Source organism: Dioscorea cayenensis, chromosome 6 (genome assembly GCF_009730915.1).
Source record: "Dioscorea cayenensis subsp. rotundata cultivar TDr96_F1 chromosome 6, TDr96_F1_v2_PseudoChromosome.rev07_lg8_w22 25.fasta, whole genome shotgun sequence".
Classification (NCBI taxonomy): domain Eukaryota; kingdom Viridiplantae; phylum Streptophyta; class Magnoliopsida; order Dioscoreales; family Dioscoreaceae; genus Dioscorea; species Dioscorea cayenensis.
This window is the reverse complement of record NC_052476.1, coordinates 21131618-21156700: the sequence shown is the minus strand read 5'-3', so window position 1 is coordinate 21156700 and position 25083 is coordinate 21131618. Positions and strand designations below refer to the sequence as shown.

The 25083-nt window shown below is 39.5% G+C and overlaps 3 protein-coding genes across 3 annotated transcripts; 2 read left to right on the top strand and 1 right to left on the bottom strand.

The window, feature by feature from the left end:
- The first annotated feature begins 926 nt into the window (after positions 1 to 926).
- LOC120263268 (glycine-rich cell wall structural protein-like) lies at positions 927 to 1211 on the top strand. The gene has a single exon (XM_039271135.1). The coding sequence runs from the start codon at positions 927 to 929 to the stop codon at positions 1209 to 1211; it is 285 nt and encodes a 94-aa protein (XP_039127069.1).
- Positions 1212 to 8169: 6958 nt separating this feature from the next.
- LOC120263267 lies at positions 8170 to 9074 on the bottom strand. Its single transcript, XM_039271134.1, has 3 exons — positions 8828 to 9074; positions 8585 to 8667; positions 8170 to 8532 (listed from the first exon to the last, which is right to left on the bottom strand). Exons 1-3 carry the CDS (start codon positions 9072 to 9074, stop codon positions 8170 to 8172), a joined length of 693 nt encoding a protein of 230 aa, XP_039127068.1.
- A 4523-nt stretch (positions 9075 to 13597) lies between these two features.
- On the top strand, positions 13598 to 13939 carry LOC120263266 (glycine-rich cell wall structural protein-like). Its single transcript, XM_039271133.1, has one exon. It carries the CDS (start codon positions 13598 to 13600, stop codon positions 13937 to 13939), a length of 342 nt encoding a protein of 113 aa, XP_039127067.1.
- Positions 13940 to 25083: the final 11144 nt, after the last annotated feature.

The following is a 25083-nucleotide window of genomic DNA, read 5'->3' as shown; positions in this document are numbered from 1 at the left end:
AGGACAATGACGGGCTAGAGTTTATGGTTGGAAAGTATGGATAAGTATGGTTGGAAAGTATAGTTGGAAAGTCCAGGGACTGGTGGTTGGACAAAAGTAAAGTTATGGTTAGAAAGTATAAAGCGCAGTAAATATTATTATTGATTAACTCACTGTAAAAATTTGTTTCCATAAAATAAAATAGAGCTCATGACCAATTTTGGTCATTACAGTAGCGTCGCTGACGTAGGGGTGTTCGCCTCGAGTGTCGAGCATGGCTCCCCGAGTTCGATCCCTATCTCGTGCAAGGTGAGGGTATGGTTCGGTGGTGAGTGCTGCTCCCCACGTGTTCGTCACTGAGTTACAGTCTTTCGCCTTTTCTCAAAAAGAGAGAGTAAAATAGAAAAAAACTCTTCATATGGAAAAACCTTTTAATTGCCTAATAAATAGTGTCTTTTATCCAATTCATTTCCTCTTGCCTATTTTCTTAAGAAGCATGCATTCAATAGAATTGAAAAGAAAAAGAGAGAAAGAGTAAATTAATGGTGAAAAAAGGGGAAATTAATAGTGTATATATATATATATATATGTATGTATGTATGTATGTATGTATGTACGCATATCATGGAAAAGCTGAAAAAGAAAGAATCTGGGTTAGTTGAGAGTACAGAGTACTTGAGAGAAATTAGCATTAAAGATAACGTGTAATTGTGCTTAATTTTAGAGCTAGCTCTCCAAAGTCTAAGGGTAGACTTTCTGGGCTTGTACTCCAAATATATGGTATTGTTGGGGAAATTAAAGAGAGGATGTTTCTAACTACTAGCATTAAATTCAAGGTCTATAAAAAGAGCAAGAGGTATTGAAGCATTATACATGAATTAAGTTGAGAGCTTAAGAAAGAGTGTGCAGGTTGTGGAAGCTAGTTAGAAATCATATAATATAATACAATGGGGAAGTTTGTTAAGTGTTTGGGAGTGTTGGGATTCATGGCAATGGCAGTGCTTATGATTGTTGGGATTGTGGAGGCTAGAATGCTTGAGAAGGAGGCATTTCTTGGTGGTGGATTAGGTGGTGGTGGTGGTGCTGGAGGAGGTCTTGGTGGTGGTGGCGGTGCTGGTGCCGGAGGAGGGTTTGGAGGTGGTAATGGAGCTGGAGGAGGAGTTGGGGTTGGTGCCGGAGCAGGTGGTGGTGGAGGATTTGGCGGCGGAGCTGGCGGTGGTGGTGGATTATAGAGAACAATTTGGATTACTACTAAAAGACTCTTTTAAGTCTACGTGCATGCATGGCATTTATATTTACATATATTTATATAAAAATATTGTTGTATTGTTGCATGAGATTAAGTAACGTACCAAGTTATCAAGAGATGTACTACTGATATTCAAATTAATGAAATATTCTATTATCTTATGTTTCTTCGTTGGACTCTATATATATACACACACACACACAACAAATAACAACAATAATAAGCTATTTGAAAAGTCACTTCATGTCAGTACTTCTCACTGCTCTTTTTTTATTTGTCACAAATCTATATTTTTTTATCTCATCGTTTTCTAACATCGATAAAGATTTTTGTTATCAAAATTACCCTTGACAATCTATTCAATTTTTTTTTAAACTAAATATGAGAGAAATGTAAAAATATAAATTATGGGTAGTTTTAAAAAGATAACTAATTTTTTATAAAATTTTTCGTGAAATAACTATTTCTTCAGTATGTGAGATCTAGGTTAATCACAACAAATAAAAAAGAACGAATGAAGTATAACAAACGTTTAACAACAGTTACATAAAATGATTATATTTCTCTTGTTTTTTTTTTACCCAAATTTGAGACTTATTATATTTATATATACACACAATAACAACAAGAAGCTATATATTTGAGGTTGGCTAAATGTGTATTATAACAACAGTTTACCATTTGACTGACTATTGCCCAACATGGTGACATTCCGTTTTTTTAATCCGGATTTGGAACTGATTATATATACATATATATACCCAAAAAAGTAATAAATGTGTAAAAATATACGGATTTGGGACTTATATGTAATGACCACAAATTATTAAGGATTATCTATAGTATATATTAGGATCATTACTAATTATAATAAAATGCTTTACATATTTAGATACCAATATGCACTGAAATAGTTTAAGATATTAGTGAAAAAAAAAAAGAATAAAAAATGTCACGCTAGTCAAATAAATTCATTTTGATGAATAGCTAATTTTTGAAACAACTCAGATATTATAGTTTAGTTCCAATGTTGGAATAAAATGGATTAACCACATGCATTAAAAAAAGTAGAAAAAACAAAAACAAACAAAAACATCACAAGAAGTGGAGAGAGAGCAACTGAAAAGTACAAGAGAGTCAATAGAAAAATACAAATAAAAGACCAAAAGCAAACAACACTGAAGAACAGGTCACTCAGGCCCAAAAAGAGCAATTGGAGGCCACATCGTCAAGAGGAACTCTTCCGTAGGAACAATGTCAACCCCTGTCTGTCCACCAAGGAACTGCAGACTACGCTTGGCCGTAGACACGGACCCTTCCAATTTTTGCTTTTTGGCATCCGCACTCGCATTTATTTAAGACAAGAACATATAAATAACTTTCAACAAGAGAGCATCGATGAGCATGTAATAAGCATTGTTAAAAATTCGAGCATTTCTCTCAAACCAAACATTCCACAGTAATGATCTAATAATAAGGTCCACGACATCTTTGAAGGGTTTTGGAATAAGAGCTCGCCAGCTCCCCCACAATTCTTTAACAGAGCGAGGAGGGGTGGAAAATGAAAGTGAAAGTGCAAGGAAAGCCCACAATCTAACAACAAAAGGACACAAGAGGAACAAATGGTCCACAGTTTCAATATCCGCATTGCATAACACATAAGTAGCTGTCGGAAGTTTATTGCAAACTTTCTAGCAGTGAGATTGCTCGAGAGTAAGAATACTATTATCCTACACGAGCGGTTAAACATAATGATTTTTCTTCGCACGGGGAGTTCCAAATTAAGTTGATGATTCTACAGTAACGCCACCATGAATGAGAAAAACTATAAAGAGATTTGATGAAAAAGATGCCGCTTTGAAGTAAGGGTCCACTTCTTAGTGTCTACACTCAGTGAACCACAAGTCCAAGATTTGCGACTCGCTCCGCTAACACAACATGGTCGATTTGAACCGGGGACTCGGGTGAGATGGATGAGTTCTTTGATCGCACTCAAACCCTGCCTATTCGAGGCAATGAAAAGATCTGGCCACAGATTTTTTTTGGGGCACAGTTATCCACCCACCTATCTAACCAAAATAAAGTTTTTCACCATTGACAACTACCGAAGAAACACCAGCTTGAAAAGCCGGAATATTGTGGAGCAACCCGTTCCAAATGAAGGATCTTCGGTTATGAGGTTTGCTATGGAGGTTCCAACCTTGAGCAAAGTTGGAGTAATTGAACATGACTATTTTATCTCCGCACAAGGAGGCCCCAGAAGTCAATTTCCACCACCACTTTGCTAACAATGCATTGTTAAAAAGCAACAAGGTTCGAATCCCCCACCCTCCCTGCTTTTTCGAGGTCTACGATTGCACGTACCACTTTTATCGCCCTCATTTTTTTGGATGATCAATGTCAGGGCCAGACCACAGAAAATCCCTGCGTATCCTATCAATGGCTTTTATCACCCAGCAGGAAGTTTGAAGATAGACATCCGAGTAGTTCGGGGTGGTTGAGAGGACGAATTTACCAATGTTAGCCCTCGCCACCTAAAGAAAGAAGCTTTTGCTTTCCAAGTTTGCAATTTTGATCTAATCTTCGAAATAAGTTCCTCCCGCTCTTGACGAGAAGGTCGACAACCAGAAATTGGAATCCCTAGGTAACTCACAGGAAGAGTGCCCCTAACACAGTTGAAAGTTCTAGCAAGATGTTCATCCGAAGCATGTTTTTCCGAAGAGAAAAAGCGTGTTTTATGGTAATTAACTTTCAACCCGAAATACCTTCGAACAAAAACAAGGATTAATTTGATGATGCGAAGGTCCTCCTACCCCCTAACAAGAACCACAAGAAGATCATCCGCGATCATCGGAGATGGCACATTTTCTCATAAACTCCCAGAGGAACTCCGAAAAGGATTCCAAAGGTGAGAGCGTGGTTGAACATTAGGCTAAGCACATCCGAGACAAGCGCAAAGAGCGTGGTTCCAAAAATATTAATATGTAAGATTAAATTAATAATAATAATATTTTATGATATCTAGATAAAATATGTTCCACTCAGTACCTCCTTCTATCATCACCAACATCTAATCCTACATTATCAACCAAATCTAAAAAGAGTGAATATTAATAAATACTTAGTAACTAGCTAGTTTTTAAATGATGAACAAGAATTAGCCATATCGTATGCAATATATGTGACTTACTAATTTACTAACGATTAATTTAACCTTAACACTTAATCGCCTTGTCACATGTTGTAAGAATTCAATAGTGTTCAAATACTCATTCTAATTAAGATCATGGACTCACCATACATAATCCATAAATTTTAGTGTGAATCTCTGGCCATGTATACGTAACCTCAGTGGTGATTATAAAAATAACTCAATAGAACTTGAATCACACGCACTGAGATTTTAACATGGGAAGGAAAAATAAACACTAAAAATCTATAATTAAAAAAACATGTACATATAATACTATCACTGTAATCATGAATTCACATAAGTAATAATAGAGTATATAAAACTTTAGTATCCATCAATTGTAAAGCCTACTCCTCATAACAAGGTTCTTAAAAAAATAGCGTATAATCAATTAATCTATAAAAACATTACTTTTAAATAAAATATAATAATGAATTATATGAATAAAATATATGACTACCTAGCAAGTGACAAGGTACTTACATGTAAATTATTTATCATAAGAAAATTACTTACAACTAACATGCAAGTTGCTTATTATAAGAAAAAGTACTTACAACAACAATTATGCAAAATTGTTCATCACAAAGACAAGTGCTTGCAAGTTGTTTATTATAAGAAAAAGTACTTACAACTACAATTATGCAAAATTGTTCATCATAAAGACAAGTGCTTCCTGATCAAATAAAAATTAGAGAAGAAGAGATAACAACAAAAGGATACAAAAAGACACGTGGATAAACTCAAAAAACTAGTTCTTCTTCTTCTTCTTACTAGAGAACATAACTAAGATACATATATCAAAAGATAGACATTACGACAACTTGCAAAACAACTTAGTACTGACATGATAATATCACCATTACTAGTACCATCCTTCTACCTTAACATAATTAATTCTTCATACTAAAAGAGACCCGAAAACATGGACATCCACAATGGAGTGCATGGTGTCGTAGATATAGCAATATGGTCACAAGATTCGACCACTCCCCTCTACGTCGAGCACTTATCTCTTCACTCAAACCTTCACTCAACTCCAACAAATTCCCCTTGATCAAGTTTACAAACACCCAAAGATTCTTCTCGAACATTTCATGCTTCTTGATTGTCAAAGCCTTAGTGAGAATGCCTGCCTTTTGCTCGCCAGTGTCACAATATTTCACAGCAATTGTTCCTTCACTAACCATACTCCGAATGAAGTGAAACTTGATATCCATGTGCTTCGTCCTTCCATGATGTTGAGGGTTCTTAGCTATAGCAATTGCGGACCTACTATCACACCATATCACTGTCGCATCACTTGCACTTAATTCACAATCTTTCATTAATTTCTTAAGCCACAAACATTGACAAGCTGCTGAGCATAGAGCTACATACTCAGCCTCAGTTGTGGAGAGTGCAATGATCTCCTGCTTCTTCGACATCCAAGTAATTGCAGCGGACCCCAAACTAAAAACCACACCTGTTGTACTCTTTCGATTATCTAGACTCCCTGCCCAATCGCTATCAGAAAAGCCTTCAAGTTTACATCTGGCTTTCATGTGAATAATAAAGACCAAATTACGTTGTTCCCTGCAAGAGGTATCGAAGAACCTCGCTTTGCTCGCTCCGAGTGAGTTCTTGTTGGCTTGTTCATAAACTCGGATAATACTCCCACAACATATGAGATGTTTTGGTCGAGTATGGGTTAAGTAGATTAACCTCCCCACGGACATCTATATCTCCCTTCTTCACGGTCACCGCACTCCATCACTCTTATGGAATTTTTCATTAGTGCACATGGGTGTTGGAGCTACCTTGCAATTTTGCATATTAAAAATTCTTCAATGGTCTAATGTATACTTTCTCTGAGAAACAAACACACCTTTCTCATCTTGTAACACCTCCACACCTAAGAAGTAACTTAATAACCCAAGATCGCCATTTCGAATCGCTTCTTCATCTCCTGTCTTGAACTCGTGAGTTAAGGAAATTGAAGAACTTAAGTATACAATGTCGTCCCGATAAATGCACACCAGAAGAACATCACCACTCTCTTCAACTTTCTTATACAATGTATGCTCATTGTCACTTCTTTTGAAGCCCTGCAAGACAAGGTATCCGTCAATCTATATACCAGGGCCCTTGGGGCCTGTTTCAATCCATACAATGCTTTGTTGAGCTTGTACACCATATCCTCCTTGCCTTCTACCACGAACCCTGTTGGTTGCTCGACGAAGACTTCTTCAGTAATCTCTCCATTGAGAAAAGCTGACTTTATATTAAGATGATACAAGCCCCATCCCCTCTAAGCTCCCAGAGCAAACAGAAAACGTATTGTTTCCATGCGTGCTACTGGAGCAAAGACATCATCAACATCTACTCCCAGCTGCTGTGTATAACCTTTGGCCACGATTCTTGTCTTCAACTTTAATATTTCACCATTTTCTTTGAACTTTGTCTTGTAAACCCATTTTAAGCCAATGATTTTCTTCTCAGTTGGTCGACCCACCAACTCCCAGGTTTCATTTCGCTGAATTGATCTCATCTCCTTAGCCATAGTCGCACCGCCAACCCTACTCGACTTATACGACTTCTTCATAAAAACAATGGGTCAACAACATTCAAAAGCAAAAGAATAGTTATTGTATATGTCACTTAGTCTGGCGTGTTTTTCCGTGGAGGTGTGTTATCGTTGTTGCATCAACCATGTCTTGCAGGCTCCTTGAATTTATTTCTGATGTTGTTGTCGATTGTGATGAGAGAACTTGATCATCTACTGAGTGTGCATGGTTCTCCTCACTTGTATCACAAGCTTCATCAGGCTCTTCATCGTCAAACAGTGGGTCACCCCATGTGTATGCTGCTGAATTATTAGTCACAGTATTCCAATCCCATCTTTCATCCTCTCTAAACATCACATCTCTGGCTATACGAACCTTGCATGTGATGGGATTATATAATTTGTAGGTCTTTGTCTCACTCACGATGACCCTACAAACACACACCTTCTCGACTTGTCTTCAAGCTTAGCACGCTTCGCGAAGGAATTTGTGCAAAAGCGAGGCATCCAAACACTCTCAGGTGGCTAACATTCGGCTTCACCCCCATCCAGACTTCATACGGGGTCTTGTTGTGTAAAAACTTCAGTTGAGGGAGATATTTATCGATAAGCGGTTGTTGCACCGCCTCCACCCAAAAAGATATATGGCAACCCGCTGCTCTTCAACAAGCAACGAACCTTCTCCACCACAAGGCGATTCTTCCGCCTCAACAAGGCTGCGTTGAGTTGTGGTGTGTATGGTGGAGTGAGTTCCCACCGAATACCCATCTTCTCGCAGCGTGCTCAATAATATCCCCGAGATAGAAATTCACCTTCTATCCGATCGGATGATGCGAACCTTTCTTCCGGTTTGCCTCTCCACCAGCATTTGAAACTTCACAAAGGTTTCATATGTTTGACTCTTTGACTGTAGAAAGTAAGCCCAGGTCATACGAGAGCAATCATCGACCAATAGGAACATATATTTGCTTCCACCGAGTGACTCTACGTGCATTGGTCCGCAGAGATCCATGTGCACACGATGCAACACGTCACTGGCCCTCCGAGATCTTCCCGCTAAGAAGGGAGTACGTTAATGCTTCCCATGTATACATGCATCGCACGAATCTGGATGGCCAATACTAGGGAGCCCCGTCACCATTCCTTTTATCTCCAATGCCTTTAAGCTTGGATAATTTAAATAGCCTATAGCGCGATGCCACGTCACGAGCATCCTCTGCTTTCTTCACAGAGAATGTGGGCTTTCCCATCGCTGGAGAACCTCAACAAAAACATGTTGTTATCCGTTCGCCTGACGGTGGTTATGAGCTCGCCGGAGTTTTTCTCAAATATAGAACATGTGTCTCCATCAAACACAACAGAGAAACCCCTCGAGAGTAGTTGTCCCACGCTCAAAAGATTATGAGCGAGGCCAGGGACAAACTGAACATCATGGAGAAGCTTTACACTCCCTCCTTCAAAACTGATGGCAACTGTGCCTCTTCCTTCCACCTCTATCTCCTTGTCATCTCCTAGCCTTACCTTGAGCTTCTGGGATTCATCAAGCTCAGTGAAATAGCTCCTTCTCTCCGATCATATGATTAGAACAACCTGAGTCGATGATTTACACCGAGTTCACCGGACTCTCTCCTTCATTAAGCACCATAAACAGATTACTCACTTCCTTTTCCTTCTCTTCTGCCACCATTGAAGCTCCTTGCTCTGCCAGTTTGTCTCTAGACCAACAGTTTGCTTTAATATGACCGAACTTCTTGCAGTGATGACATTGGATGCTGCTTTTGAATGCTCTCTGCTCACTACTTTGTTGTGTCTTCATTTCGCCTCCCCTTTCCTCTTCCTCGTCCCAAAACCTCGAACGAACCTCTTCCGCGACCTCTCGAAGGTGTTTTGTCAGCATCCTTCAAAGATGATAGCTCATTCCTCACATGAAGAGCCTTCTCATCTCCTTGATCAGATTGGCTGATCAACCGCGCTTCATGAGAGGATAGGGAGCGAAAGTGAGCGCATCTAGTGTAAGCTTTAGTAATATCACGCGACTCCTCAATGGCGTCAGCCACCACGTGATTATACTTAGCTCCCATGCTTCTTAGGATTTTTCCCACTACCATCGCCTCAGAGATTGTATCACCAAGAGACTTCATCCGATTCACTAGCTCCCGACTCGGGTTACATAATCTTGAACACGATCACCATTCTTGATGCGCAGATTCTCAAAATCTTGCCAGAATGACTGAAGCTTCACGGACCATAGTCTTGAATCACCTTGATACAACCTTTTCACTTGTCCCAAGCCTCCTTGGATGAACTCTGTTGTTTCAATGCGTGAGAACGATGTCAGTATCGCCTTGTTGAATCGGTGTAGAGCCTTGGCATCTCGTTTTTTGTTCTCCTTCGTCTTGGCTTCATCTTCTTTCTCCGGAACACCCTTTTCAATAAGATCCCAAAGGTCTTGAGCTCGAAGAGAGTCGTCATCATGATACTCCATTGACGTGAGCATTCTCCGTTAAACACCGCATAGGTGGGAGTCCATTTGAAGCCATCAACAAGACTTGTTCAAGAGGTTGTGAGATATGGGAAATAAACTGGAAAAGAGGAAGCAAAGCAAATAGCTCTGATACCACTGATCAAATAAAATTAGAGAAGAAGAGATAACAACAAAGGATACAAAAGACACAGGATAAACTCAAAAAACTAGTTCTTCTTCTTCTTCTTCTTACTAGAGAACATAACTAAGATACATATATCAAAAAGATAGACATCACGACAACTTGCAAAACACTTGAGTAATCGACATGACAATATCACCATTACTAGTACCATCCTTCTACCTTAACATAATTAATTCTTCATACTAAAGAGACCCCGAAAAACATGGACATCCACAACAGTGGTTGCATGGTGCTCGTAGATATAGCAATATGGTCATAAGATCTGCACCACTCCCCCAGCCGCTGACCCTATCTCTTCACCAAACCTTCGATCAACTCCAACACTTCCAACAACCATACAACGTTGTTCATTATGAGAAAAAGTACTTATAACCATAGATCTATAGTCAAAAACCGAGTAGGACCGGACCGAGGGGATTAATTGAGTCTATTTGGTTCAATCTACAAAACTGGTTGAATAAAAATCGGTCTTGAACCGGATGAATCGGTGATTTAACCGTGAACCGGATCGGTTCACATGGTTTCAACAATAGTAAAAAAGAGTTATATCGTAAGAAATTAAGATGTCATGAAATGAGACTTTTACTATTTCCTAGTTCTCTCTCCTTTTGTTACTCCATCTCAGACTCATCTCTATTTTTCCTCTATTCCTTTCTCACCCTCTCCTTCTTGGGAGACAACGATCGCTCCAAGTTTCACAACCGTATCATATATAGATTTAGTTATTTGGAGCTTTCAAGCATAAAAAAAATGTGATCAAATCACATATTATATGATTTGTGACTTCTCAGCTTGATGTTGAATCACAGGCTGATTGCAGCACTTTCTAGGCCATATCAAATGAAAGACTTCTTTGATTGCATCCAGCATAAGCTCAGGATGGTCTTCAATGTGTGCATGGTCATGTTTGAATAATATTTGATTTAAAAACTCATCCTAGCTATAATCTACAAAATATGGAGACCAATGAATTTGAAACACATATAATTTCTTCGATAAAAAGTGATAATTAATTGTCAAAGATCAGACCTTCCTTGCATAACCACTGATCAAAGAATGAGAATCAGCTGGCAGAGATGAACTAGTATTTTTTTCGAAACTGATCCATAAAGACGTACATTGGTTCAGGAAAAACATTTTTTTAAGATGTTTGTCAGAAAAATGAAAGAGGTTGAAGAGATGCTAACATGCATTCCAAAAATACGGTTAGGTATTGAGTACATATGTTCTCTGCCATAGTTTACATTCCAAAATCCGAAGCAAATTAAACGACATGTTGGCACTTCAGAAGTGTAACAAATTGTTAGGAGTTCAATTCCCAAGTTAACTACTGAAGGATGATTGCCAGAAAGAAAAAAGAAAATGAAGATCTTATTTTTCTGTTGTTTGATATTTGATGTATTTTCTGTTTTATATCATCATATTTTTGTTTATGGTCATGCAGGTAATTCTTGTGGAACTGTGCATCATGCTCTTAGGTATGGCTAGTAAGTTCTATCTTAAGTTATTTATTCTAAAAAAAAAAAAAAATAGGAGCTGCAATTGATTTGAATTAAATTTATATATAATTCGATTTAAGCAATGTCAATCCTTCAGAACATAACATGTAATAAACGTCTCTTCTGCATGAAATTTCTTGATATTTATTGAATTCAATGGCTCAATGGTCCTTGTGTTTTGATTGATGGCTTGTGAAATCAAATTATTTGAAATATTTCTCCTTCTGTTGCAATTTATGTGTGTAACAAAAGCTTCATGATGTTGATGTTGATCACCTCTTAAAAGTTGCATTGGAATGTTTTATTTCAGAGCTGTTATCTAAATGCATTATTTGGCAAGCGAAAGGTATGAATTATCTTCAACATCGCAACCCGCTTATCATTCATCATGGTTGGGAAATCCTTAACCTTACCACCTTTAATAATGCCTTGCTGGGCAGATGGTGGTAGAAAATTATCGGTGATCGTCAGTGGTGCGGCGAGTTGGTCTTCCGTGCTAATTATTTTCGAAATTTTCCTGCTTGGAACCTTTACCACAAGCACTGTGCTAGAAGGTCCTTTTTCTGGAATGGTATTCTCCAGCTTTTACCCGCCTTTCGCAAAAATACTACCCCTATCATTCGTGATGGTGCTTCTAAGTTGTTTTGGCTTGATAGCTGGGTTGAGGGGAGAGCTCCGGCGGATATCTGGCCAAATCATTTCCAATTAACCAATCTTAAGAACTGCACCATCAAGGAGTTTGCAAGCACGAGAGAAAATATATATAATAAAAGTAGTGTATTTAGACATTATCAAATCCCTCTACTTCATCACTTGATTTTGCTGCAAAGTGTAGTACTCTGTCATCAGTTAATAAAGGAGTGTAACTGGAACATGATAATTTACCGACGACACATGATTTTGGCTTGAAAAACACACGAAATTGATCAGTTGTGACGATGATCATCGGCAAACAAATTGATGCTGTTATAGACCTTTATATTCTTTAATTGTAATCAGTTCAGAGATTCATAAGAAGAGTACTTGTCTGTATTTTGTTGCCAAAGAACATCATCAAATTAAATTATACAGTATGAATGAAAGCACTGTACATCAGAGTTCATACTGGTGCAATGTTCATGTTGTTTTAACCTTCTTTAACTTCCATCGTTTTACAATGAAATCTTTGTAGTTTCTCATGCATTGCATTGCTGTGTTTTCTGTACGTAAAAATGTAATTATTTTTATGCCCTTTTGAAGCATGATCTTTTGCACAAGTGGCCAATATATATATAGATATTATATTTATATATAATACATACATGACAAAGAAAAAGCGTGAAAACTAAGTGATACAAAGGAATAATTCAAGTAAAATTAAGGACAACAACGGATTAGAAATTATGGTTGGAAAGCATGGAAAGTATGGTTAAGTATGGTTGGAAAGTATAGTTGAAAAGTTCAGGAACAGGAAGTGAAGTTATGGTTGGAAAATATGAAACACAGTAAATATTATTATTAATTAACTCACTAAAAATTTGTTGCCATAAAAATACAATAAAAACTCTGCGTAGAAGGAATTTTTAATTGCCATATAAATGTTGCTTTTTATCCAATTTATAACTAATAGTTATCTATTTCATGCATGCGATAAAATAAAAAATAAAAAGACAAAGAGAAAGCAAAAGAGAAAAGAGTAAATTAATGGTGAAAAAAAAAAAAGGTAAATTTGACCAATTTATATGAAAGCGTGAAAAGTGATACCAAGGAAATAATTCAAACAAAATTAAGGACAATAAAGCTGTGATTTACCTATATTTATTATAAAAAAAAATTAAGGACAATGACATGAGCTAGAGATTATGGTTGGCAAGTATGGAATGTATGGATAGGTCATAGGTATGGTTGGAAAGGCTGGAATGTATGGATAGATATGGTTGGAAAGTAAGGAATGTATTGAAAACATTTTAACCTTTTAATTGCCATATAAATATTGCCTTTTCCAATTCATATCCACTTGGCTATTTTCTTAAGAAGCATGCATGCAATAAAATTGAAAAGAGAAGAGAGAGTAAATTAATGGTTAAAAAAAGAGGAATTAATAGTATATATATATTGTTTAATTCATTTTTATTTAATAAATTAGTAGTTTATCTATTTTTATTAAAAAAAATAGAACGCATATCATGAAAAAGCTGAAACAGAAACAACCTGTGTTAGTAGAGAGTACTTGAGAGAAGGCATTAAACATGATGTGTAATTGTGCTTGATTTGTATAAAAAGTTCAAAAATTTCTGGCCTTGTTTTTCCACATGGTATTGTTGGAGAAATTAAAGAGAAAGATGTTTCTAACTACTAGCATTAAATTCAAGGTCTATAAAAAGAGCAAGAGGCATTGAAATATTATGCATGAATTAAGTTGAGAGCTTAATTAAGAAAGAGTGTGATTGTGGAAGCTAGTTAGAGATCATATAATATAATACAATGGGGAGGTTTGTTAAGTGTTTGGGAGTGCTGGGATTCATGGCAATGGCAGTGCTCATGATTGTTGGGATTGTGGAGGCTAGAATGCTTGAGAAGAAGGCATTTCAGGTTGATCTTGGTGGTGGAGCAGGTCTCGGTGGACAAGCTGGTGCTGGAATGGGATTGAACTTTGGGATAGGTGGCAAAGAAGGTGGTGGTGGTGGAGGATTTGGGGTTGGTGCCAGAGTAGGTGTTGCTGCACCTGGACCTGGATTTGGTGCCGGAGTTGGTGGTGCTGGACTTGGATTTGATGCCGGAGTAGGTGGTGCTGGACTTGGGTTTAGAATTGGCGGTGGATTTTAGAGAACAATTTGGATTACTACTAAAAGACTCTAATAAGTAATAAGTCTGCTTGCATGCATGGCATTTATATTTATATATGTTTTATATATAATAATTTGTACTGATGCATGATGTACTGCTGATATTTACCTTAATGAAATAAATCTATTGTCTTATTTTACTTGGTTGGACTCTAAAGAACTATATATATATATATATACTACAATTTTTTATTTTTTATTTTGAAAAGATGGATAAAGCACTTCAATTAAAATTAAGGAAAAAACAAAAGTGTAACCAAGCCCCTATCTCAAAAAATAGAAGAGAGGCGCTACAACAAACCACAAGCAGTGGAATAGCAACAAGGCCAAAACTTTAGATCAAGTGATTTGGCGGGCTGGGTTGCCAACCAATAACTGGATTGTACTGTATTGAGCCCGATTTCTTGTTGAAAATACCAAACATTAAATCAACCCACCTACAAGTACATGATTGTTATTTATTGCTACCAAATATTATTAAAAAAAAAACAAGCTTGTCTTATTTTATATTTATCATTCAACTTGATATTATTTGGAATGAATAAAACTTAAACCAAATTATTTATAAAAAATATTATTATAAAAAACACCATAATTTCAATGGTGAGAAATGATATAAGCATGTTAATTTAAAATCATAATTCTTTCTATAATATTTTTTTTTTTTTGTATTTTTTAAGGTGAAATTTCTAAAATCTTGTCTATTTTTAAAACGTAAAATTATAATATTTTTTGAAATATTTATTCATAAATAATTAACTTGCATTTTTATTAAATCGAAGAAAGTTTTTACTCCAACGTAATTTAAAAAAATAGTTATAATATTTTATTTATCTTCATTTAACAATTTATTTTAACAAAAGAAATATAAATTAGGAAAAAAAATATTCATTATGAGATAATTATAACAATTGTTTCATTATAAAAAAAACCATTAATTTTTTAAAAGTTTACTATATATATCATTTCCATATTTAACTTTTTTTATGGAAGAATAAATAATTATTTAGTAAGATTTCTTCAATTTGGTGAGTGATTCATTTTAATCAAATCAATAATTTTCAAAGAAATTTTAATTTAATCCTATATCAACAAAAATATGGTTTTGAAAACATTGTTAAAAAATTAAATAATGAATATTTAAGAAAAAAAATATTATGACTATAAAAGTTTTTATGTTGAATATTTTTTATTTTAAAAAATTATATTTGATTTTTTTTTGGAAAAAATCAACAAAGGTAACAGACAAGATTCGAATTTGACATCACTAACTTAACCAACCTAAGCATAACTTGTTTGTTGATATTAATTTTTTACTAAATAATATAAATGATAAATAAGGCATTTTTTTTTAAAAAGGTGGATAAACCACTATATTAAAAAAAGAAAATAACCAACCACTAAATATGGTAAGGATACAAGATACCAGACCAAAAGAAACAACAAGAGATCAACAATCAAAATAAAAAAGAGAGAGGAACAACGACCCTCCTTAAGGCCATCAGCAACTAAACACCTATCCTACGACCCCGTCGTGAACCTCCTCAGTAGGCTGGGTCGCACCCCAAACCTCGTCGCTGGGACCCAAGAACTCCAAGCTCCTCCGAACAGAAGTGATGTCATCATCAAACTTCTCACGGACTCTGTCCTCGACTGAAGATAACCAAGATAAAATCATCCGATCAATTTTGAATAAAATCATCCGATCAATTTTGAATAAAATACATTGCACATGAACAGAATTGGCATTAAAGATACAATCATTCCTAGCCAGCCAAATATTCCAAACAATTGCTTTATAAACAAGATCTCCAAAAGCCCTCCGGGCGGGGAGCAAACTTAGACGCCAAGGCCCCCATAAGTCTCTCAAGGAGGCGGGGGGCTGCGGGAACTGCAGCAACCTACCAAAGTAATCCCACACCTGGACAGCGAAAGGGCATTGGAGGAAAAGATGATTAACAGACTCCGAACCCGCATGACAAAGCACACAGGTATCCGTCGGCATCCTGTTGCACCTCCTGCGCGCAAGGGTTTCCAATGTGAGAATTCTGTTTTGCTAAGCAAGCCAGTTGAAAAGAGTAATTTTCTTTGGACACCAGCTACGCCAAAAAAACTTAGCCACTTGGCATCTTAACCCTCCATCGATGAGGAAATTGTAGAAGGACTTGACCGAGAACATCCCACTGCCTGTAAGACTCCACTTCTTGATATCCTTAGTCGTTCCGGCGGAGACAAGCAAGCGGTCAAGGATCGGAAAGACCTCACACATCCCTGAGAGGGGCGGAGCATCTAACAAGTGAAGGAGATCCCTAATAGTCCCATTAGGTTGATGACAAGCACTGAACATCTCAGGCCACAGGTACATGGGGGATCTCCCATCAAGCCAATGATCTTTCCAAAACCGGGTATCCTAACCATCCTTGACATCCATCCAGATGCAACCTTCCAACGCCGGTAGGCAACTTAAGACCCCTTTCCAAAAGTAGGAAATTCTCCCAGTCGTGTTATGGCCAACACAACCCCGCTGCCCGTGAGTTGAAGTGAAGCACTTTCGCTCCACTCCAAGAGAGATCGATGAGTGTACTTCCACCACCATTTACCCAAAAGAGCCCGATTGAATCGTCGGGAGGTCCAAAATGCCCCATTCACCCCTCGGGTCCCTCGCCGACAAAGATTTTTTTCCATCTAACCCGATCGGGGCCAGAGTCGGTCCATATCCGGGTCCGCACTGGAGGAAATCTCTTCCGAGACTATCAATCTTTTTTTGATGACCCAAAGAAGGCAACCCTAAAAATGGACATCCAATAAGTTGTGATCGCAGTAAGGACCGAATTCACCAGCGTCAATCGACCTCCCAGAGAAAGATGTTTCACTTTCCATGAGGCAAGTCTTCTGCGGACCTTGAGGACAAGGCCCTCCCAATCTTGTATACGCGGTCGCCTACCCGAGATTGGCATACCCAGATAAGTGACCGGCAACATACCCACCTCGCAATGCAACGTATCTGCCGCAACAGAGTCCGGAAACTCACCCCAGTAACTAGAGTAAAGACAAGTTTTAGAGAAATTTGTAGCTAACCCCGACATTCCTTCAAATAAGAATAAAATAAGTTTGATAATCCTGAGGTCCTCGAGCCCCCCTGAGGTGAAAATTAAAAAGTCATCCGCGTAGTGGAGATTGCAACATCTACCGAACTCCCCCAGCGGAACCCCAACCAGTATTTTGGAATCCAGGGCATGAGAGAACATCGCACTTAAGGCATCCATAACCAGAACAAACAACAAAGGGGACAACGGATCACCTTGCCTCAATCCACGTTGATAACGGATGTATCCATTCGGTGATCCATTAACAAGAATGGAAGCCTTAGAGGAGTGAAGTATGCTGCTAATCCACCCGACCCATCTATCTCCAACGCCCCTAGCAGATAGGAGATCGAGAAGGAAACCCAATCCATCGTATCGAAGGCCTTAGCGAAATTCACTTTGAGGATGAACCTCGGAATTCTGTGTTTGTGGAGGCTGAAGATAATTTCCTTCGCAGTAGCGATGTTATCCAAGATACATCTACCTTTTAGGAAAGCCGATTGGTCCATACCCACAAGGGAGTTAATGACCCTACTCAACCGAGTTGCAAGGATTTTTGAGAGAATTTTTAGGGAGGAATTGATAAGACTAATGGGACGGTAGTCGCCTGGGTTCTCTGGTGCCTCAACCTTAGGGATTAAAGCAATACTAGCCTAATTGATTCTTTCCAAATTCACATTCCCCATGAAGAAGTCCTCACAAAGCTTAAAGAGATCAATCTTAATAGTATCCCAGAATTTTCTGAAGAATTGCAAAGGGAAGCCATCAGGGCCCGGAGTGTCACACCCACCCCTCCTACCGAGGTAAATGTGGCACCCATCAGTTAAAAATTCCTTTTTAACTGGAAACCTGACACCTCTCGTAAAACCAAATCGGACTTACAAATTACAATTTATAACTTTACACCAACTCGCAGGGATTCAAATACATAAATACAACAAATATAATAACTCAAATTTGTGAGTACAACCGCTACAAGATCACGATACCAACAAATATAAAGAAAAAGTATGGGACCCACTCGCAGCCTTGGACTTAACCCCCGACTAGCTCTAAACTTGAACATGCAATCTAGGGTCTTGCTCCCCGCGATAGCTAGAAGACATTCAGATTGGCTCAGTAGTGGCTTAATAATTTCAAATACTCAAATACAAATGATATATAAAATATATAAATACCAACTTCTCAAATAATTTTTCCAACTTTTCCAAAAATACCGTAATTTTAGCAAAATACATTTTTTTAAAGAACTTTTGAAACATAAATTCATCACAAATCAATATCAAATCAATTTTCTAAGAAAATCCAAATTGTCGTGAGATCAGCCTCCCTAAGAGCGGCTACAATGGGCTTCGCCTCATCACAACCCAAAAATAACAAGTAATATAAAAATCCATTCTCAATTCCACGACTGGAAAACTCTCCCCACTTAGCCGCGTCGCGACTAGGGTTGGGAGCCGCCAAGGTCTTCATAACCTCGACGTTGGCCCACCGGGTCCCGTGTGGTGACTCCGGGATCCCGATGTATCATCCAATCGTGGGCTCTACGCTCCCACCGATCCGGACAAATCAACACTCGGTCCACCACGCCACCTCTAAAGGCTCGCCCGTGGGGACCCACTATCGAAGAGTCGGGCCTTGGCCCGCCACCATCCAAACCAACATGTAAATGTAGCAATAATACAATCAGATAAATCACATCACACTGGTCCTTATCCGAGACAAGCATTCACATCACGAAAATAAACATCATTTCCACAAAGCCAATGTCAAAAGTATAACAACGCATAAAACCAAGTAAAATCCAGATTCACGATACTGCTCCTATTCCGGGAATGAAAACCAATTCCACAAATATTGTTGGTAAAAACATTTTAAAAATGCTCACATGATTTCACAAATCATTCCAAATCAAAGCATATATAACCATAGAAATAAATACATGAAGTGAATAATTAAATCACATATACATGTATTTTCACTATTCATAAATACGTATAATTATACGAAAACTGATGTATCAATACGATTGTCGTGAACATCAATCAAAGAAGTAAATATACGTGATACCTCAACATTATACGCCAATTAAACATGATAAAAAGAAATACTTAAACAATTATTTTCAAAAATACTAGCCATTAAATAATTATTTTCAAAATAATAATAATTAATCAATTATTTAAAAATAATAGCCACTACCAACTCACTCCCGGTGTCCTTGGGCTCCTTCCTAGACGAAACTCCCTCCCAAGACCGAATAACACCTCAATGTTAATAATATAATAAAAATAAATATCACATTTAAACCCAAAAATAAAATACAATAAACAACAATAGACTCTATTGGGCCCACTCTACTCCAATCGGTTAAAACCCGACCTAGCATTATCCAACTGGCTTTCAATCGCACTTAAACCAACTCAATTTAGACTCAAAACACGCTTAAACCAATCTGAACCAATCTCAATTCCATTGAACCAAGCTCAATTGCACTGAACCAAGCTTAATTGCAGACTGAACCAAACTCAATCAAACCCGAACCAGCTTGAACCAACTCAATTCTTATTCAAAAATCCATTGAACCAACTTGGTTCAGCCCAAAACCCTTAGCCCAAATCAACTGAACCCAAACCCAAACCATCTCAACTTGATTTGATCAAGCCCAACTTAACCAAATCAATTCAACTCAACCAAATCAATTCTTAACTTGGTTTGATCCAACCAAATCAATTTGGTTAAACCCAACAAATCAATTCAACCATCTTCATTAACACCTTAATCATCATCATCATCAACTTAATTAATCAAACCAAACCCTAATCTCTCGTGCTACAAGAATTGCTACAAGAATTCCCAGTAACCTCATCTCCATTTCAAGCGATTTTTCAACTCGAATACGCTTTTCAAAAACAATTTCATACACTCATCATCTATAATAATTAAACATGCTTTTTCAACCCAAATAAATCATTTTTTTCTTCATCAAATCCACCAAATACACACACACATACATTCAAGTATACCAATAAATAATTCATCACAATACTTACCAAACAATACTTCATCCTATTCTCCTCCATCGACACAAAGTCTCCATCACTCCCATCTTTCTTTGTTTTTAACTCACGTTTTGCCATCAGGAAAGGGAAAGAATGAGTAAGGAGATGAAGTAAGCATTTAACACTCAAGAAGTCTCAGATTTTTTTCTCCCAACGAAGTTTTCAGCCAAAATTTACATTTAGTCCCTCAAAACTTAACTCTTACAAGTCAGTCCCTGCAAAACCTCACAAATGGTCCCTGAATTATGAAATAGTATTCTCAAAAAGGTCCTTGAAACTATCAAATGGTCCTCTGAAGTATAACACAATATTTCAAAAAAAGGTCCCTACTGCCTTACCTTTCAGTCCTTGGTTTCGTAAATATTTTATATCAATCCTTCTTCTATTACCTTTAACCCAAAATCTTTTAAAAAACTTTTACACTTAAGTCCTCGTCTCGTCCACTGGGGTTTCTCAACAAGATTACTCAGTAGAAAAATTTTATCGCGAATCGTAGTAATACCCTGAATATATTTTCCAACAGATATGTAAAGGTTCAGGGTATTACACGGAGCCTTATCCTTCCCAAGGTCAAAGACCGCTGCTTTGAGCTCTTCCAACGAAAAAGGCCTTTCCAGCTGAGACAAATCAACCTCGATTATGTTAGCCATGAGCTTACAAAAATCAATCCGGAAACGGAGATTACGCTTACACTCGAACTGTTGTTGAAACCTACTAGAGAAAATCTTCCCAATTTCCTTAGAATTGGTGAAGGTAGCTTCATTGAGGCTAATACTGGGGATGAAGTTCCTGTTCTTGCGTCCATTAGCCACAGTGTGAAAGAAGCTCGTGTTCTCATCTCCTTCCTTTAACCAAAGAAGCCTGCATCACCGCTTCCAAAGAAATCTCCTCCCGTTACTTAATATCGTATAATTTTAAGAGAAGCTTATCTTCCTGTTTAAGCTCCAGAACAGTCAAACATCGTTGTTCCTTGACCAAATCCTAGTTTTTAAGCTCGTGCAAGAGATCCAATTTCTTAAGCTTGATAGAGCCAAAGGAGTATTTCGCCCAATGTCTTATTCGATCCCTGATCTCGGCAACTTTCTTTGCCATAACAAGTGCCCCACATCCATGCGGCTGTAGCTCAGACCACCATTGTTTGATGAGCTCCAGAAAACCATCCGCAGTGAACCACACCAGTTCAAACCTGAAAAGTCGAGGAGCTGAGCAATGATTACCCAGTTCGAGCCTGATGGGCACATAATCCGAACCCAATCAGGGAAGACAATTTTGAACCATCTTGGGAAACCGACTCATACAATCCTCACTAACAATAAAACGGTCCAGTTTCACCCAGGTTGGTTCGGCTTGGCCGTTAGTCCATGTGAATCGTCTGCCCATCGAGGAGGGCTCCAGAAGCTTTAACTCATGCAAAAAGGCATTAGCCATTCTAATGTCCTCCAAATTAGGCAGTCCCCAATTTTTGTTCCCCACGTCAAAAATTGCATTAAAGTCACCACAGATGATCAAGAGGACACCCGGTGCACCCACATTCTCGCGTAATTCCTCCCAGAAGGCACATTTCAGCAATCTAGCATTTGGTCCGTATACCGAAGTACACCGCCAAGTCAAATTCTCGCGTTTGGAACAAAACTCGACCGTGATGTTAAAAGTGCCCATCCTGAGAAGATTGCCAGACATGAGCACACTATTCCAGCCCAAGATGATACCACCCGCAGTTCCCAGAGCTGGCACAAAGAAAAATTGGTCCAAACGACTTCCTCCAATCTCTCTCCACACAGAAGGAGGAACCTCTTCTAGCTTAGATTCTTGAAGACAACACACGTCAACAAAATGCAAATTTAAAAAATCCTTAACCAGGAACCGGTTTGCCGGCCTCCCTAGACCCCTAACATTCCAAGATATGATATTCATAAAGACACTCTAAGCAACGCGGTCCTCCAGAGAGGACACCAACTCACTCACGGTAACAGAAAGTGATTGCTCTAAAGAACGAATATGTTGCAAGCATTCAGACACAGATTCAGTAAAAGAAATACCACATACATCACAATAACAAGCAAGTTGCGCATTTGACCAATCAGAAATGAGTAGCGGTTTTGAGGCAGTACCTTCCCCAGCGGCATCACGCGGGGCCCGCTTCTTAGCCGATTTCGGAGGTTCAGCAATGTAACCCGCTTCCTCATTGAAGCGTGAGGATGGCTTCTTTATGCGTTCGCTCCTACGGGTCCCCTTCTGTTGCGAGATGGTCCTTGCCTCTGGATCCCCAAGTAAACCCAGCATCAGCTTCCGAAGATTCATCTCAAACTCAGAGATTGGATCATCAGACTCGGAAAAGCTATCCGGTGAGTCATTTGTTGAAAGAGGTGAGTGCAACACAGTATGTTCCTTAGACGGGATGTCACATGCGGTAGTGGTTCGAACAATGTCAGGTGACATCACCCACCACCCAGCTAAGAATTTCCACTTAAACTCCACAGGGGGGCATAGCCGGCATCAAGTCTGCATTGTTGAAGTTCAAGTTCTCAACATCTAGATTGGCCAAAGAGTCCAAACTCTTGCATTCCCCCAAGCCCAACCCCTTAGAATCAGCATTTGGCCTTTTATCAGGCCCATGATCCAGCCCAGACTCCCGAGATCCAATGTTCCCATCAGCAGATTTGAGCCCAGGCACTTGGCCCAAACAGCGGCCCACATCACAGAGAAGTAGAGGATCGCCAGCTTCGAAATTATTTTGGGCCGAGGTAACTTGGCCCAAGTTCCAATCAGCGTTAGAGCTGATAATTGGATCCATCGATTCACGGGGCCCAGAATTCCTTTCAAAACCTGCATCCCCCCTCTTAGCCAACTTGAAATTCTTGTGAGAAATTAACTCCCGCCGTTTGTCCACTAAAGTAGGAAAAACCTCGGATGTTGTATGGATGCCACCTGTCTCCTTCGTGGGACAAACCACCCAATGCTCGACACTTCGGGCTCTCGGGTGTCCGAGCCCGTGAGCGGCCACCGGAATCCCCACTAGCATTACAGTGACCATCGGTCCGTTTTCCCGGCGGCCTCCGATGGTCTTGCCCCGCCCGATCCCTGTGGGAGCATCGCTCCACCATAGCACCACCAGTAATATCACCGCCAGACGGCTCATACGACATGGGTCCATCACCATCACTATGGGAGCTGGGCTCAACCACGACAGGTCTCGCAGAGATGGCGCAATGGAGGTCCCCCGGTGCAGGCTTCGTCCCCTGCTCGACAGGGCGGGAGCCAAGCTCAACCTGCCCTTTATCCCTCGACGAATCCTGAAAAAGCAACTGCTTCCCCTTCTCCTTCCTAGGGATCTCGTGTATGCTCCTACGTTCAGGTGGTTGCCCGACGTCCTCGGAATTAGTCTTAGGGATCACATAATGGCCAATGTCCCGTCGGAACGACGGCAGAACCCCCCTGTCTCCAATAATAAAAACCATGTATTTCCTCATGCCTAAGCTGAGTTCAAGCTCAAACAGCAGTGCGACTCTGGTGCGACGACGAATAAGAACCGACAGGAACTGCCATGCGCGTGGTTGCTCTACTGAAAGCGCGACTCAGCCTCCCACCGCCGCACCACATCCGCGATAATATTCCAGCACCAGCCGTGAAGCGGCAAATTCCATATGGAGACCCACTGTCCCTTCCCCGATGCCCGACCCTCAGCACCTAACTCCGCTGTCCAAGGAGCCAGCTTTAAGGTGCAGGGTCCGTCCTTGGTGGCAACTTTGAAACTGCCCAGTTTACACACCTCCTTGGCTTCCTCCCTACTTGCCAAAGGAATGAGGAATGTGCACTCGCTGAGAGGAGTGATTGGTCCCGCCAGTGGCCGGTTAATGATCGTCGGTGCCACCTCAAGCACACTACCTACATTAACAAACCCATCAATGATCGAAAGAACGACGGCCTTCGTTAACTCATCTCTAATCTTCTCAGTCTCCGGGGTTAGAGAAAGGGACAGGGAAGCGCATGTGAGTAGAAGGTTTGATGGCGCCACGGTCTCGTGAATTGGCTCCTCACGAGCATCCTCCTGAACCGCGAGAGGACCATCCTTCTTTGTCCTCACATGCAGCCGTTTCCTCCGTGGGCTGCGGACGACCGGACATCGGCCGCCATGTGACCCACGCAGGCACACCTCAAGCAAACCATCTGATGGCGGCATTCAGAAGTTTTGTGTGTCGACCGGAAGCATCTCCCACACGTGGCGTCCACCGGGGAATGGGGACGTTTAGCACCAGATATGCGCGCCCCACTCTGCAGCTTACCTATCTTCACCTGCATCGAATCCTGTATGCGCTTGCCCTGAGACCTAAGGATTCCTCCAGATGAGGAGGAACTGGCCGCCTGGGCGTAGGATCGCTTACTATCCTTACCTATCTCCCCACCTTCAAGTGCGCCTACTCCACCCGGGTTGCCGTTTTTTCTTTTGTGACCGCCAATTCCATTGGCACCGTCATCTCCAAAAGCCCCGTCGGAGCTTGGCCATAGGTCGCGGAGAAGCTCCATCCTTCCGGTCCTGCGCCAACTCCACCCTCACAGATATTTTTAATCCTAGAGCATGAAAGAGAATATGGTAAACCCTGACTCTAAAATGTTTTTTTCATATTTAGTCCCTATTCTTCATCCCTTGATTTTTCCTTTGCAAAGTGCATGCAGATCAACAAAAATTATTTTGCAATCGATTCGAGATTCATATGAAGAGTACTTGTCTCTATTTTGTTGCCAAAGAACATCAACAAAAATTATCATCATGACACGGAGCTCATCATTTTGATGCAAAGTTCCTGTTCTTCTTTCTTTAGCTTCTTTGCCATCTTTTTACAATGAAAAGCTTTTGCACTTTCTCATGCGTTACATTCTTTCGTGTTTACATGACGTAAAGATGTAATTACTTTTATGCCCTTATGAAGCATGATCTTTTGCACATTTGCCCAATATATATATCATTACACCAATTT

Coding starts and splice junctions, on each gene's coding strand:
- LOC120263268 (XM_039271135.1), top strand. CDS start 927: ATGGGGAAGTTTGTTAAGTGTTTGGGAGTGTTGGGATTCATGGCAATG.
- LOC120263267 (XM_039271134.1), bottom strand. CDS start 9,074: ATGGTAGTGGGAAAAATCCTAAGAAGCATGGGAGCTAAGTATAATCAC. Junction 8,668..8,827: donor TTCGAGAGGTCGCGGAAGAG/GTTCGTTCGAGG, acceptor ACAAACTGGCAG/AGCAAGGAGCTTCAATGGTG. Junction 8,533..8,584: donor TTAATGAAGGAGAGAGTCCG/GTGAACTCGGTG, acceptor ATATGATCGGAG/AGAAGGAGCTATTTCACTGA.
- LOC120263266 (XM_039271133.1), top strand. CDS start 13,598: ATGGGGAGGTTTGTTAAGTGTTTGGGAGTGCTGGGATTCATGGCAATG.